The sequence below is a fragment of the Acyrthosiphon pisum genome, chromosome A1, assembly GCF_005508785.2.
Source record: "Acyrthosiphon pisum isolate AL4f chromosome A1, pea_aphid_22Mar2018_4r6ur, whole genome shotgun sequence".
NCBI lineage: Eukaryota > Metazoa > Arthropoda > Insecta > Hemiptera > Aphididae > Acyrthosiphon > Acyrthosiphon pisum.
In genome coordinates this window covers 99,518,356-99,534,476 of record NC_042494.1, presented here as the reverse complement: position 1 = coordinate 99,534,476, position 16,121 = coordinate 99,518,356, and the positions used below count along the sequence as shown (strand labels likewise).

At 27.6% G+C, this 16,121-nt stretch overlaps 1 protein-coding gene across 1 annotated transcript in view; it reads left to right on the top strand.

Moving 5' to 3' along the window:
• The window catches only part of LOC100161993 (splicing factor 3B subunit 1), an 11,717-nt gene extending 9,973 nt beyond the window's left edge, over positions 1-1,744 (top strand). The window contains exon 17 of the mRNA XM_001946024.4: positions 1,191-1,744. Within this exon, the coding sequence (XP_001946059.2) occupies positions 1,191-1,349 (159 nt within the window). The 3' untranslated portion in view covers positions 1,350-1,744. The remainder of the gene's footprint in view (positions 1-1,190) is intronic.
• Positions 1,745-16,121: the final 14,377 nt, after the last annotated feature.

Here is a 16,121-nt window from a genome sequence, read left to right as displayed (position 1 = left end):
TGACATTTTCACTGATTGTTTATATTTGCATTTTCTATACACAATAACATTTTTAAAATATTTAGATTTGTTTTGAACTGTTTAGGGACATTTTCAGTTTCCAATTTTATTAGTTTTTTTCTATGAATGTCAATAAAACTTTATTTGTTGGGTAAAAAAGCTTGAAAATTTAATACAAGGCTCCTACTACTATATTGTTACAATAACATTTGAAAAGTATTAAAAATCCTTACTCACAGTTTTTATTATAAGCATTTAAAGTTCAAATCTTGACAAAATCACGAAAATTAGCAAATTATTTTGAGTTGAGAATTCATAAACATTTTTCTTTTAAATCTAAGATTTAAAAATGTAATACAATATTATTTATAAGTTTGTCTACCTTTATAAAAAAAAAATGTACAAGCAAATCAAATTAAATTTTTAAGAGCGTTTGAAGTTCATATATTTTTTTTTTAATATTATACGTTCACTCAATTTATCATTTAGCGGTTTTGTTATTTTATTGTTATTCAAAAATGAATAACTGTAGATACATGAAAATTTTAACAAATGTTTATATTTTCATTTGATATACACCATAAAATTTTGAAAATATTTTGACTCTTTTATGAGCTGTTTATGGACATTGTCAGTTTTCAATTTTATTTGTTGTGTAAAAAAGTGTGAAAATTTAATGCAAGGCTCCTAATGTACTGTTACAATAGCAGTTGAAAAATATTAAAAATACATAAGCACATTTTTTTTTATAAGTATTTAAAGTTTGAATTTTAACAAAATTTATCTTTTATCTCTATTTTATATTCAAAAATGAATAATTATTTTGTAGTTAAAAATTTATAAAATATTCAAATTTTATAGCTAAGGATTGAAAATGTAAAACAAGGTTCCACGTAAATAGGTATATAAATTACTCTATTCACAATAATATCATCAAATATACTTAGTAATATCAAAGGCTGACAGACCGTTTTCGCTTAGAATCGTTTTTCTTATACAATGATATTATATCATTCAATTCAAATTCAACACCAACCATTACAGTGACCATGTTTATTATTTACCATTAAATAATTAAAAAAACGTGGGGTCCCCGCACTGCAGCTCAGTCAACCGTCCTAAATCTGTCTGACATTTACCTTTATAAGATGACTGTTAGTTGCTAGACACTAATTATTATATTCTTTCAGGGTCTTTTTCATCCCGCTCGGAAAGTACGTGATGTCTACTGGAAAATTTACAATTCACTTTACATTAGTGCCCAAGATGCTTTAGTGGCTGGATATCCACACATAGAAAATGATGTTAAGAATCAGTATGTACGATATGAACTTATGTATACGTTATAATTGTGTTGCATTTATATTTCTAAAATAATTATTAATATTTTTTTTTTTTTTTGTAAATATTCTTTTGTAATGTGTTATAATCCCATCGTCATATATTTTTTCAATGTACAAACGAAAATAATATTAATATTTCAGTAAAATATATCTTATATATTCACCTAACATCATATATTATATTATATATAAATTTATTTGAGGGTAGAATAGCTTAGGGTTTTATATTACAACAATATTATCCACTATAATATGTTTTTTTTTTAATATCCATTATTCGTATTGTGTTTAATACATTAATAGGACTACTGCAACTGATATTATATATTTATAACAAAATGGTTATGAATGATAATATGAACGTAACATATTTATTAAAATTATATAGTTTATATTTAATATTATAATATATTGATGTAAAACTTATTTTTCCATAGTAATATTGTAGTAATACTTTTACTTATGATGTTTCATCGATAAAAACTATTCTCGTAAAATGAAGTATTGATATTCATTCTAAACCTATTGCTTGGATTAATTAGGTATTCTCATTTTAAATTATATGGTACCTATGGATTATTTTTTTATATAGACATTTAAATCATTTACCTAATTAAAAATTCCTTACTATAGGTATTATTGTAGGTGTATAGTACCAACTTCCTATATTTCTTTCGTAACTTCAGTTTTACATAAATATTTACTATACTCATCTAAAATGCAATACAATTAATTATTAATAATAAATTATTTACCACCAACCACTGTCTAAATGATTGCATTTACATACTTTTGAATTTTTAAGTAACAAATTACATTGCAAATTGTAAATATTACATACCGAAACACTTCTTAGTGTTAAAGTATCAAATAAATAATAATTAATAAAAATTATTGCATATTAGTCAATTGAAAATTGATATTAACATATTAACATCAATGCAGCTGACTAGAATAAAATGTATATATCTAGCTATACGGGAGTCTGTTGTTTATGATTAAAAAATGTGTTATTAAAAGTTAGTAATTAATTAATTGGTAAAAAACTGTATGATAATTCTCACACAAAATCCAAGCAAGTAATTTTTTGCTTCCAATTCATATATTTTTAATCTTTTTCCATCATAGACTATTACTATCTTAAAATGTTTTTTCCGACTGGAAATAAACAGAATATTTTGTGGTGCAGACTTATCAAAAATGTCAAGGCTGCAATTTACCTACTTTGCTATACTGTACCGGGGTCAGGAGACCTGACCTGTTATATAATAGACATAATTCAGTGATGGTCTTTGGCCCCTTAGACATTTTTAACTATAATTTAAATAATAACATATTATGTTATAATTGATCCGTTTATCATTAGGTACCTACGCATAGGCATAGGTAATTAAAGTAAATAATAAACAATGTTGTTTCGATTACTTTCGGAAGACTTACAATAATATAGTCATCCAAAGATCTTTAATGTGCTAGATGTTGTTGACATACCAAAACTATTGTGTTTCAACTTCACATGGCAAGTCTTTTTTATATTACCTATTAACTTATACCTGATATGAATGTGTGTATACATGGTGCCTATGATTACGTATCCAGTTGATAGGTTAATGTATAGGTAAGCACTAAGGTACTAAGCGTTAGATTAGGTAAGTAGGTATATATGCTTATGATTTGTAACTTCAGAGGCATGAATTTGCTAGTTATTTGTCTTATATAGCCATTAGCCTTATAGCTACCTAGTAGATACCTGCCTAATAATTAGGACCGACAACTTTTAGCACTTGTAAATTTGTTTTGCTCTCCTAAAAAAAAGGACAGCTAGAAACAATATAAGTAGGTAAGTACATATTTTGTTACCTTATTGTTTCATGTTATGACAAAGCCAAATCTTTTATTTTATGCTGCATATTTTTGCATACTGTTTTATTTTTAATAGGTACAATATATATTACATTTTAGGCTTTTTTACCTACTTTTTGAGAAATAGTTATTATTTCTTTTTTTTTGGCTATGTTTGCATATTCTCTTATTAATTTATGTTTATCAGTTCTTATAATATTCGATCACCTATCTAATTGAAATGTTGAAAGCTTCCACGCACATGACTACGGTTGACCTATTTGAGACTTCAAGAGGAGTTGTAGGCAGGTAGGTTTATCTTATTTAAAGTGTTCTTATTTATAAAATTATATTTATGTAATGTAAATATCTTTAAAAAAATGTTTAGCGCTTACCTGTTTTATAGTTATAAATGAAAAACTGCTATTGTATGTACTGTGGTTTTTTTTAAGGCTACATGCCAGGCATCCAGCTCTAATAATATCAGATTTACTTTCGTTTAAAACCCTCCGATTATCAAACGAATGAATATTCACATGATATTTAAATAAACAAATTCGACCAGTGATCGAAAAACACTCAATTACTAAAATCGTAGTGGGTCAGCCAGGGCTGGATTGGTATGTATCGACCCATCGAAATTTTCACTTCTACGCGGCCCATTTAAATATTCACTGTCCCAAAATTACGTCTAAAATTATTACGAGCTGATAGGTGACCAATCGTATTTTAAACAAGAATTTTTTCACTCACACTCACACGACCGTCCCAAACTTTAAGCGGCCCACCGAGATTTCCTCGGTAGCTCAGCTAACCAATCCATCCCTGGTCAGCTCATTATGATCAACACGCTGGTTGACAAAAAATAATTTATTTTTTAACTAAGAACATTGAATCATCAGTTTTGTCCAGGAATGAATTCCGCGGAACTCGTATATAGGACAAATTAAAATCGATGCAAAAGTCAAAACCTTCAAAGAACTCAAAGAAAAGGCGAGGAATCGGTTCGAATGGAGAATTGGAGTTGTAAACCAACCTTCGGGTTGAAAAAAAAAAATATATTCGGTATATGGTAATATTTATATGTATTGCCGTGTGAACGAAAGCCAACCAATATTTAATGCGGTTATGTGTTTATGACTCCGAAGAGATAGGTTAGGTCCTTTGGTGAACAAAATATTATAATAATCGACGCAATGGACCCTTTGCATGGTCAGAACGAGATTAATTATGATTAATTACCACCCTGTTTATTGTGAGCAGCGGCGAGTCTATATACATAAATTATCACGTTCGATTAAACCGACTAAAACCAGACATAAACTATAAAACTCGAGCGTATTATAATATATTTATTTTACTTATTTCGACTCAATGCACTGGACTGGCCTAAAATGTACCTAATAATATATACTGCAGTGTAATTTACCAAGGATTCTCACCCCCTTTTTATCCTTTAATAATCCAGTTATTCAAATTATGGTTTTTTTAAATTTATATATAGTATACTTTAATATAATTTATAGCAATTTATTATAATTTTCGAATCCTCATACCCCCATATCTTTATACCTACACCATCCTAACTCCTAGGTACCTATTATCATGGGCTGTATTCTTGGTCCTTTTAATCCAATTTAATTAACCAGAAACTACCTTCAAATTTCCATTTATATTCGTTTATTTTTAACCTAAAAGAAAACTCATGAGTAATTTTGTAGAAAATGTTGAAAGTTGGATGATTTTTTAACTTAAAAATATCTTTATTTAATACTTTACCACTGTCAACGTTTTAAACAAGGCTCATATAAAAAGTTACGGGTATAAATTTAATATTCGATATTATTTTATTGCTGTAAGAATAATTTTTGAGGAATCTTTTACTAGATTTTAAAGTTTTTTTTTAACTTACCAAAAAAATTATCAACATCGGTAACTTGAAAAGAAAGTCGAACATTTCAAATATTTATAAATAACATCACATTCAATTTCCCAAAGAACAAACTATAGGTAGATCCAATTTTCTATCATAAACCACCATCAATGCGGAAGCTTTTTATCTGTTATAATAGTATCAAAGGGTCTTGTACTTGTTAGAATTCAGGAACAAAAATAATAATGTGCCCACAATCCACATCGTTGTAAAATCTATAGTGCATTCACCGCTCCCCTGGAAATCTAAAATTACAAGACATAGCTGGTACACGCGGGTATCTTAAAGGACATCACAACAATAAAAACAAGTTTGCTTGGATTTAAAGTATGTCAGTAATCAGTATCTAAGAAATATGGTGTGGGTCTTGAATTGATATACAGGAGTTTGAAAATATGCATGTGACGTCATAGAGCCGAAGTCTGAACGGCGGCGTATGTTTTACGTATGTAAAAGTGTCTACTGTCTAGATTAGTACAACGATTTCAATCGTTAAAGATAACTTTATTTTTTTATGTAACCTTAAGTATTTTTTTGTGTTTATAATACTGGTGTGATTGTAATTTTGATATACTTTCTAGTTTTTTATAGTAGATAAAACTATTAAAGTAAATTTCGTAAAATATGGCTTATACGGAAATACAACACGAGTCGCGAACTCAATAATTTTACCTATTTATTATAATTTATAATATGTATACAATAACAAGATAAATTAAATTATAAATCACACCATCGTCTTCAGTAGATAAATATAAGACATTTTTAAGTTAAAAAAACTTTCAACATTTTCTACAAAATTACTCATGAGTTTTCTTTTAGGTTAAAAATAAACGAATATAAATGGAAATTTGAAGATAGTTTCTGGTTAATTAAATTGGATTAAAAGGACCAAGAATAACAGCCCATGATAATAGGTACCTAGGAGTTAGGACGGTGTAGGTATAAAGATATGGGGGTATGAGGATTCAAAAATATTTTGACTTGATTTGAGCTGTTTACGGACATTTTAAGTTTCAAATTTGTTTGTTTTTTATTTTTTAAATGACAATTGTATTCGTTGGGTCACAAAGCTTGAAAATGTAATATACAAAGCTCCTAATATATTGTTACAATGGCAGTTGAAAAATATTAAAAATATATACCTAATCAAAAGAATTGTTGCTCAGAATCATTATTTGTATACAAATTCAAATTTAACACCATTCATTAGTCCATTACAGTAACTTAATTGTAACCTACTGTACAGCATAGCGACACCCACTTGCCCGCCTAATTTTACTTTATAAATTAACTGAACCGATTTTCGTATTTTACGTTAGTATAAATGGACCCCTGAGACACTGATATATACATATATTATTAAGTAGTTTTATAAAAATAAAAATACCTAATACATTTGAAATACATATTATTTTTAGGACTCCCCGGAAAAATGTTGAAAATCCGCCACTGTATGTATACCTACTTATACATACAGTGGCGGATTTTCAAAATTTACTTAAGTACTCAAACAGTAACCAATCAGTATATGTATAGATTTCGAAGGCTATCTGGCTACTTTTACTATTCATCGGAATCTCATTGGTCTTGACGAATCCTTTCATCCCCTATTGAATTATATGTTATACACCTATTATATATTTATATATATTTATTCGATCTTTCAGTCGTCGCGCGTCATATGCACGCACTGAGTGATTAAATTATAGGCAGTGGCGCAATGATGATTTTGAGTATTCATGTCATGTGATAAGTTGTAAATCTCATAATAATATATTAAAAACCGTAAATTAATTTTAAAGGGCTGCCCCCTCCCCCTCTCCACACAATCAGCAAATGTATCGTGATCGCGTTGTCGATACGAGGATACTATACAAGGTATGAACTCGTACGTTAATATTTAATAATATTTATTGCGTTCTATTATAATTTATAATGCCAGAATGATAACGATTACAAACGTCTCTCTGTATAGGTAATACGATTTGGTACACGCAATGCACACTGTGCATTTGATTCGATTTTTCGTTGCGTTTTCACAATTATTTGTAACCAGCTATTATATTACGATATAATACATAGGTAGTACTATATCACTGTAGCAGATCTGCTGCCTTTCTCATAATGAACTACCTCTGAAGACAAAATTCGAAAATTTCAATAGAGACTGCATAATGTATCCTTATTATATAATGTACCTATCTAGTAGTATCTGCCTATAGCTATACCTACCTATATAATATTGTAAAGTCAAATTTATGGAAGAAAATATGGTACCTATATTATACGTATTTTAAATCCGTCTTCGATAATTTTTTATCTAAGGAATCACATATTCCAATTATTAAATTAATATTTAAAAATATTTTGAATCAAAAAAGTTACATGACATATTATAATATATTATGCTATGTGGGATCAAAATATAATAACCTATTCTAATATTAGTAATAATTTATAATAAAATTTAAATTTCAAATTATATCAGTTGATTCTAATAGGTTATAGGTACTTGTATAATACACCCTCAGGGCTTCTGTTATTAAAAACAAAGTACTATTGGTAGGTAGGCATGTACTAGGTAGGTACCTACTTACAATTTTGATACCTATACGCTATATGCGAGTAATACAAACGTATCTGACATTTTAATAACGTTATGTAGAATATTCTATCAAGTTATGTTCCTTACCACCCAATTTGCCGCTTACATCATACTTCTAAATATTTCAATTCAATTTTTTTTCTTATTTTTATTATATACTATGCATACTAATCTCCTAAATCCATTCTCTTTTGTCTATATACAGTAGTGCAGTACATATGTCAATTAATTGGAAAGTCAGTAGCTCTTATGCGAAATCTATTGCAGATATTGTAGTACAATTCTTTTTAACATAAAATAATATATTATAATAGGACTAATAGCTTCTCTTTTATCACGGACTGAAAAAATTAAAAAATACACTTAACATTTTAAAATCTCTGTAATTTTGAAAATATAAGTTTTTTTCATTCATTCAAAATTCAACAAATTTAAAAATTAGTTTTTCTATATTATAAATAAATTGCTCTACAAAATGTTTATTTCCGAATTTTTTGTTTTAAGAATATGGTAAAAAGGAGGCTTTTAGTCATATATAAAGTGTAAAAAAGTGGGCAAGTGGGTGTCGCTCTGCTGTACAGTAGTTAACAAGTGGGTCACTGTAATGGTAGTGTTATATTTTAATTCAATGATATAATATCATTGTATAAAAAAACGATTCTGAGCGAAAATGGTATAAGAAATAAAAATATAAACATTCAGTGAAATGTTTATGTATCTACACATATTTGTTTTTGAATTACAACAAAATCGCTACATGAGATATCGAGTGAATATCAAATCTTGTAAAAATATGAACTTCAAACCCCCATAAAAATTTAATTAGATTTGCTTGTATTACATTTTCTAATCTTAGATTTAAATAGAAAATTTTTTATGAATTTCTAACTCAAAATAATGTCTCACGTAGCGGTTTTGTTATTTTATTGTTATTCAAAAACAAATAACTGTAGATACATGACAATTTTACTGAATATTTATATTTTCATTTGCTATACACCATAAAATTTTGAAAACATTTAGACTCTTTTTGAGCTGTTTACGGACATTCTCTGTTTTCAATTTTTTTTTGTTTTTTTTCTATAAATATCAATAAAATTTTATTTGTTGTGTAAAAAAGCGTGAACATTTAATGCAAGGCTCCTAATGTACTGTTACAATAGCAGTTGAAAAATATTAAAAATACATAGGCAAAATTTTTTTTTTATATATGGATTTAAAGTTTGAATTTTGACAAGATTTATCAAATTTAAAATTTAATAATTATTTTGTAGTTAAAAATTTATAAAATATTCAAAATTTATAGCTAAGGATTGAAAATTTAAAACAAGGTTCCACGTAAATAGGTATATAAATTAATTTATTCACAATAATTTCATCAAGTATACTTAGTAATATCATAGACTGACTGACCGTTTTCCCTCAGAATCGTTTTTCTTATACAATGATATTATATCATTGAATTCAAATTTAACACCATCCATTACATCATCCCACTGGTAACCTACTGTACAGCAGGGCGACAACCACTAACCCACCTTTTTTTTTCTATAAATGTCCATAAAATGTTATTTGTTGGGTGAAAAAGCTTGAACATTTAATACAAGGCTCTTAATATGTCGTTACAATGACATTTGAAAAATATTAAAAATCCAGTCACAATTTTTTTTATAAGCATTTAAAGTTCGAATTTTGACAAAATATGGAAAAATCATGAAAATTGCCAATTTTTTTTTGAGTTGAGAATTCATAAAAAATTTTATTTTTAAATTTAAGATTTAAAAATGTCATACAAGATTACTTATAAGTTTGTCATTTTTATAAAAAAAATATCTACAAGCAAATCAAATTAAATTGTTATGTGTTTGAAGTTTATATTTTTACAAGATTGCAGGATATTCACTCGACTTCTCATGTAGCAATTTAGTTATTTTATTGCAATTCAAAAACGAATAACTGTAGATACATGAACATTTTACTAAATGTTTATATTTTTATTTTCTATACACAATAACATTTTAAAAATATTTTGACTCTTTTTGAGTGGTTTATGGACATTGTCAGTTTTAAATTTTTTTAGTTTTTTTTCTATAAATATCAATACAATTTTATTTGTTTAGTATAAAAGCGTGAAAATTAAATATAGGTACAAGGAACCTGATTTATTGTTACAGCCACAATTTTTTTTATAAGCATTTATTTTAAAGTTCGAATTTTGACAAAATACGGAAAAATCACGAAAATAAGCAAATTATTTTCAGTTGAGAATTCATAAAAAATGTTAGTTAACTTAATAAATTTGTTTAAATCTAAGATTTAAAAATGTAATACAAGATTACTCACAAGTTTGTCTACCTTTATCATTGAATTCAAATTTAGCACCATCCATTACAGTGACCCACTTGTAACCTTCTGTACAGCAGAGCAATACCCACTTGTCCACCTTTTTTTTTTTTAATTATCAAATATTTTAGTTGTTTTTTCATCTTATCATTTAACATCAAAATATATGCTTTATAAATGGTAAAATTAAAAAATATGCACTATAAAAAAACACTTTTAATTTTTTTTCGTATTGCGTGTAAACAATTTTAATTTTACTATTCGAAATAAATCTAATAGCCCAAAAAAAACACATGTAAACGCAACAACTTGAACAACTTCTGAGCCCTAAATTGATGTACATGCATAATTATCCAAACAAAATCAAGATACAACTCAAATCTACCGCTAATAATTAGGTATATAATATAATATTATAAATTATAATCGTATATGTTTATAGTATATATAGGTATATATTTGTATAAAACAATATGTTTTAATATAATATACACTCTCGGAAGTTATACTATTTGCCCTCATAGGCGTGTGCACGGGGTGTGTAGGGTGTGCGCTTGCATACCCTACGGGCAGACACGACTTGTCTTATGGGGCACATAAATGATAGTCTCAGACGGACTCCCGTTCATAATTTAGACTTGTGGTAAATGATTTAGCAATATGGATATGGTCAAAATATTAACTTGTTTTCAAATTTACTGTGAGCGGTTCTCAATGATTTAAGGAAATATAAAGTAAGCGTTAATAAGCAAATTACTTTTCAGTTATCCTACCGACCTATCGTGAGTCAGTGCAGTTGTTTGTTCTGCGTAGTGCGCGGATAGTAAAGGAAAATAAATCCAGAGTAATATTATGAAATATTTATATACTATGGTCATTGTTCAGGTCAATGCCTCAATCTTTTACGGTAAAAAAAATAAGAAAAACATATTATTTTCTAATAAAAAGTAATAACCATATATGTTTATAATAGTATACCATGTATTAGTGGTGAGTCCAGAAATGTTCTATTGTGAGTGAGGAGGGCACAAAATTGTCTTTATACTTATCACTATAAGATGTTTAAATTGTAACATAAAACGTAAAAGTTTAAAGCAACAAAATTTTTTTGTCAAAAATTATGCTGAACACCAAGAATATATAAAAGAAAAAATTGGATCCAATATATTATTCATAATACAATACTATTTTTAGGGATTTGGTGGGGGGTTTCGTCCCCATCGCTACCCCCCCCCCCCCAAATTGTGTCCAGGCCTGTCAACTTCATTCATTTTAAGAGCATTTATATCACGGGGGGCACATTTCATCAGCCACATACTCTGCGAACAAAGTCTGTGCATGCCTATGTTTGCCCTCTATCCAATAACATCGTGTCAGGTAAACTGCTCAATTTCATAAAATATCTACTCGTCTTGTAACGTAGGTACCTAATAGTATTCTACATAGGGTATAAATCATATATTTCAACAGATAGCCGATCGGGTCGTAATATTTCTATAATAATATTTATTATGTTCTGATCAATGTTTATCAAAATTATACTGTGCCACGGGTAGCAGTGTAACACACTTATAGGTAAAGCATTATAAATTATAATGTAGGTATGGCCCCGTGGCCCGTATGCATACGGCCAAACCTGAAACCAATCGAATAAGTTGCACCGCTGAAGAAATGTATGCATATAATAATAATAACAATATATTGTACGCACACGCATAATAATGTATGATAACGACTAAAGACAATAATCGTAAAATTACTTTATTACAATATTATTATACGTGCGTCGCGATACACGTAGTTCGACCGAAAGTGATGCAATTTTTTTCGTGTTTTTGGTATACTCGAGAGTCGTTGTGGGAGCGAAATCGCATACCAACACAGTATACCTGGTATCAATAATTGTATTTATTTTTTCGTGACCGAACTAGCAAACCGCATTATAATATACAAAGACACTATATTATACTGTAGGTACTATGTATATTGTATATGGCTTGAACCTGGACGTATTACAATATTACATCAAGTACGAAATGTTCGTCTTACATAGATTTTCAAGAGCAGGTGTAAGATACCCTATACAATTGTATACATATTATGTACCTACTTTAATACTTACGCTTTAGGTCTGAGTGATCTGCGATGTTGATAAATTAACGAAATGAGTAGTTTTTGACGTTATGCGTTATCTCGTCTCCTTATATGACTTGTTTTTCAAGAGTGTATAATATATAATAGGCAAAAAGTACACGTGCGTATGTGGTTAACTCTGACGGCGTACCTACTACCTACACAATTGGTGAATCAAAAAGTGACGTAATAATATACATATATACTATATAACTATTATCTCCATGGTCCTTTAAAAATACTAAAAATAAACTTAAAATTACTCATATCACTTTTAAAGTAAGATCTACAACTTCAAAAAAAAAAAAAAACAAAAATAAAAACAAATCCAGACCATTTATTCCAATGTCCATTTTTCTCCATCATCAAAATGAAAAACTAAAACCATCTTATTAATTTACAGATAATTTACCTATCATTTTCAGGCCAAGAATATTGTTCTAAATGCTTTATATTAAATACTTATGAAATAAATTTAAATTTAAAATGATTGTGATTAAATATATTATAGCCAGTACGCCCTGAAACGTGAAAAACGATTCTTAGCGGATATGGTTTTACCAAAAAGGTAACCATGGTTAGCAAACAATTATTTTAATAATAATGTTAACATAGGTATTATTAAGAAATGTTCATTTTTATAGTGTGTTTCTTGATTATTTTAAAATGTACTGTCAGTACTAACCTACTCTTCTACTTTTGAGTTTTGACACACCAAAGTACAACAATTTTTTTTTTTAAATAAGCACAATTGCTGTATCAGTTGACAGTGTCAACTTGACACAATAATCATATATTATGCTAAAAGTAAAAATAAAACATGACTATATTTGAAAGTGACCCAATTACAACGGTAATAAGATCCAGGGATCTTAAGGTCCACGATGGAAATTGGAAATTTTATTTTTATTTATTTTTTAAATAGTTGCCATTAGTTACAGTCTACAGTAGAAATTAGTATTTATTTATTATTGGTTTCCATTGGTTATTTGGGCAGAGCAGGTACATTGATACTCTAGATTAAAATCATACCCTTACGTAATAGCAGCATGGGGTCCGCAATCTACCGCAGGTAGATTGCTTACCTGATAATATACTGCTGCGAATCAGAATTTTTACTCCGGGCAACGAAAAAGTTAAGATACTTTTTGATCGCCATCTACTAAATATTAAATAACGAATTGAAAAAAGTTTGGGTCATATAGAGTTGGTACATTTAACGAACAACGAAGTGCATGGGGTCAGCTAGTCAAGGATAAATTAAGAAAACATTATCAATTTTTTTTTAATAGTACTACGTTTTAAAATAAAATGTTTAATAATACATTTGTATATTTTAATAGATTTTGAAAAATCGTTAGTTCAGTAATTGTATCAATTGTATTGACTAATATTATTATAAGTTACTTACTATATTATCATAACTAACGTTAACTTTATTATTTGGATCTGCTTTTGAGTATACATGTTTACAACATAAATACAGATTAAGACTAAAAACCAACTTGATAGTTGATAGCATAATAAATCATCCACACAAAACTGTAGCAATATTTTTCTAACTTTCTTAGAACAAACATGCTCACGTAAATAATTTATATTATGTTCTTGAGTCTAGAGTATAGACACAAAAAACCTAAAATATTATATCGTCAACATCTCGATATTACTTTCCTAAGGAAGTATATATTTGTATTAATACTTATTTCATACAAACGATTCTCACTCGAATGGAGCAAACAACTATATTGATCGAACAAGTACCTAAATCTAGAAATGTAATATAGTACCTATTTTTACTATTGTTGTATGTGATTTATCTGTAAAACAATAACTATACAATAATACGTTAATGGTTTATTAAGATATTGCCCAATTATAACAATTATATTTTAGTTCATGATCAAAAAAAAATATATATATAAAATATAAAATAATAATATAAAATTAATAAAATAACTTACTTAATTACTTCGGCTTGTACTAAATCCAATGTTGTATCATTGTATTAATTTTTCCAGAGCTGTGTGGTTTCTTACATGGTTTATAAAGATGGAATTTTTTTTTTAATTCTTTTTTTTTAAGATATTGCTTAAGATATTGCGACGTTGAGCGGTTTCATTTTGTAAAATGGATTCAAACGTTGTCTAGTTCACGAAACATATATTATTATACACGATAGATATGGATAATAGGTGTGTCATACAATATGGAAATAATAAATATGCTTATAGTACATATCAATGTTCAGCTATATTTCATGTATTTATTATTATTTTAAAAATATTTCATGACATTATATATAAGACTACTGCAGAGACTTTTCCCCACCTCTTACCCGGTTATTATTGTAGACTATCTATATATTTTATATATATACAAATAGATGTTTGTCTGTCAGTCTGTAACTAACAGACTCAAAAACGTCTGGACCGTTTTCAATAAAAGTTAACTATAATATATATAAATATCAGTGTTTGGCAAGTTCCTTAAAAAAAGGAATTCGTTCCGTTCCTTGTTCCTTAAAAAAAAAAAGAATTCGTTCCTTTGGAAAATGAACGAGTTCCTTTTTTAGTTCCAAATAAAATAAAAATTCTCACAATCATTAATGTTTTTTTTTTCATATGCATACTTCTTTAGTTTTTAATTCCAATATAATATACAAGTTCGTTTATATTTTATAATTCTATTTTGAGGTTTTCTTTAAAATTAAATTGTTGGCCAACGTATATCGATTGTATAACGTCGATAGTCGATAACGATCACTAATTAGCAAAATACATTAAACACTTAAAAAAAATATATCTTAATTTCAATTATTTACATACTTATCTGTATAAATTATTGGAACTAGAAAGGAACGAACAATTTTGTTATTTTTCCTTGAAAAAAAGAACTAGTTCATTTTCTCGTTCTTTTTTTATAAAAAGGAATTCATTCATCGTGCCGTTCCTTAAAAAGGAATTCGTTCCAAGAATCCGTTCCTTTTGGAACTCGTTCCTTCTAAACACTGATAAATATAGACTCCTTACATGGAGGGTGTTTACAGATTATTTTTACAACCCTTCTAGGTAACTAAAGAATAACTTACACATGTATTTTTTCATCCTTCGAAAAAATAATATTTTGTTTATTAATTAAATGATTGCTTTCGGTTACATAATACTACCTTATTATTATAATTAGTAATAATATATATATCCCTATAATATATTATGTTGTTTAAAATTATATTTATAAAAAAAATTTGGCCCTGGGAACTCCGGACGCGACAGCTATAGTTTTATAATAATATACTATGCATTGTTATTAATTGTAATTTTAGTTATTTTAAACTACCTAATTTTATGTTATTTATATTTTTTAAATACATAGTGATGTACGTAAAATAATTTCAATGAAACTAGAAGGAAATAAATAAATAAAATGTAATTACACATCATCAGTGTGGACAGTGTGGTGCTTTGGCCATGGATACTGCATTAAAGTACATTTAGCAATAAATTGGTGCATCAGAAAAAGAAATTTCTGCTATAAAAAAAGGTTCAAGGTTGTGCTGTAGAAATGTTACGTCCCAGCAAAAATGAATAATATTTTATTCATAATAATTTTTTTTAAATGTTTATAATGATAAATTATTTTATTACTGAAAATGATTCATTCCAACGTCAGCATAAAAGTATTTAAGCTTTAAAATAAGTCAAGATTTTTTAAGAAGTAAAAAACCATTTATAAATTCTAAAATATTAGGAATAATTAATATATTATGAGTTTCCCACACAGAATTTTAATATTTCCCAACTATGGTAAAAATATTTTCAGGAAAACAATATAGTTGTCAAAATATTTGAAAAAGTTGCGTAAATAATAAGGAAATATTTTATTTATAGTTTTTTGGCCAAGAAGTTCACATTTGAAA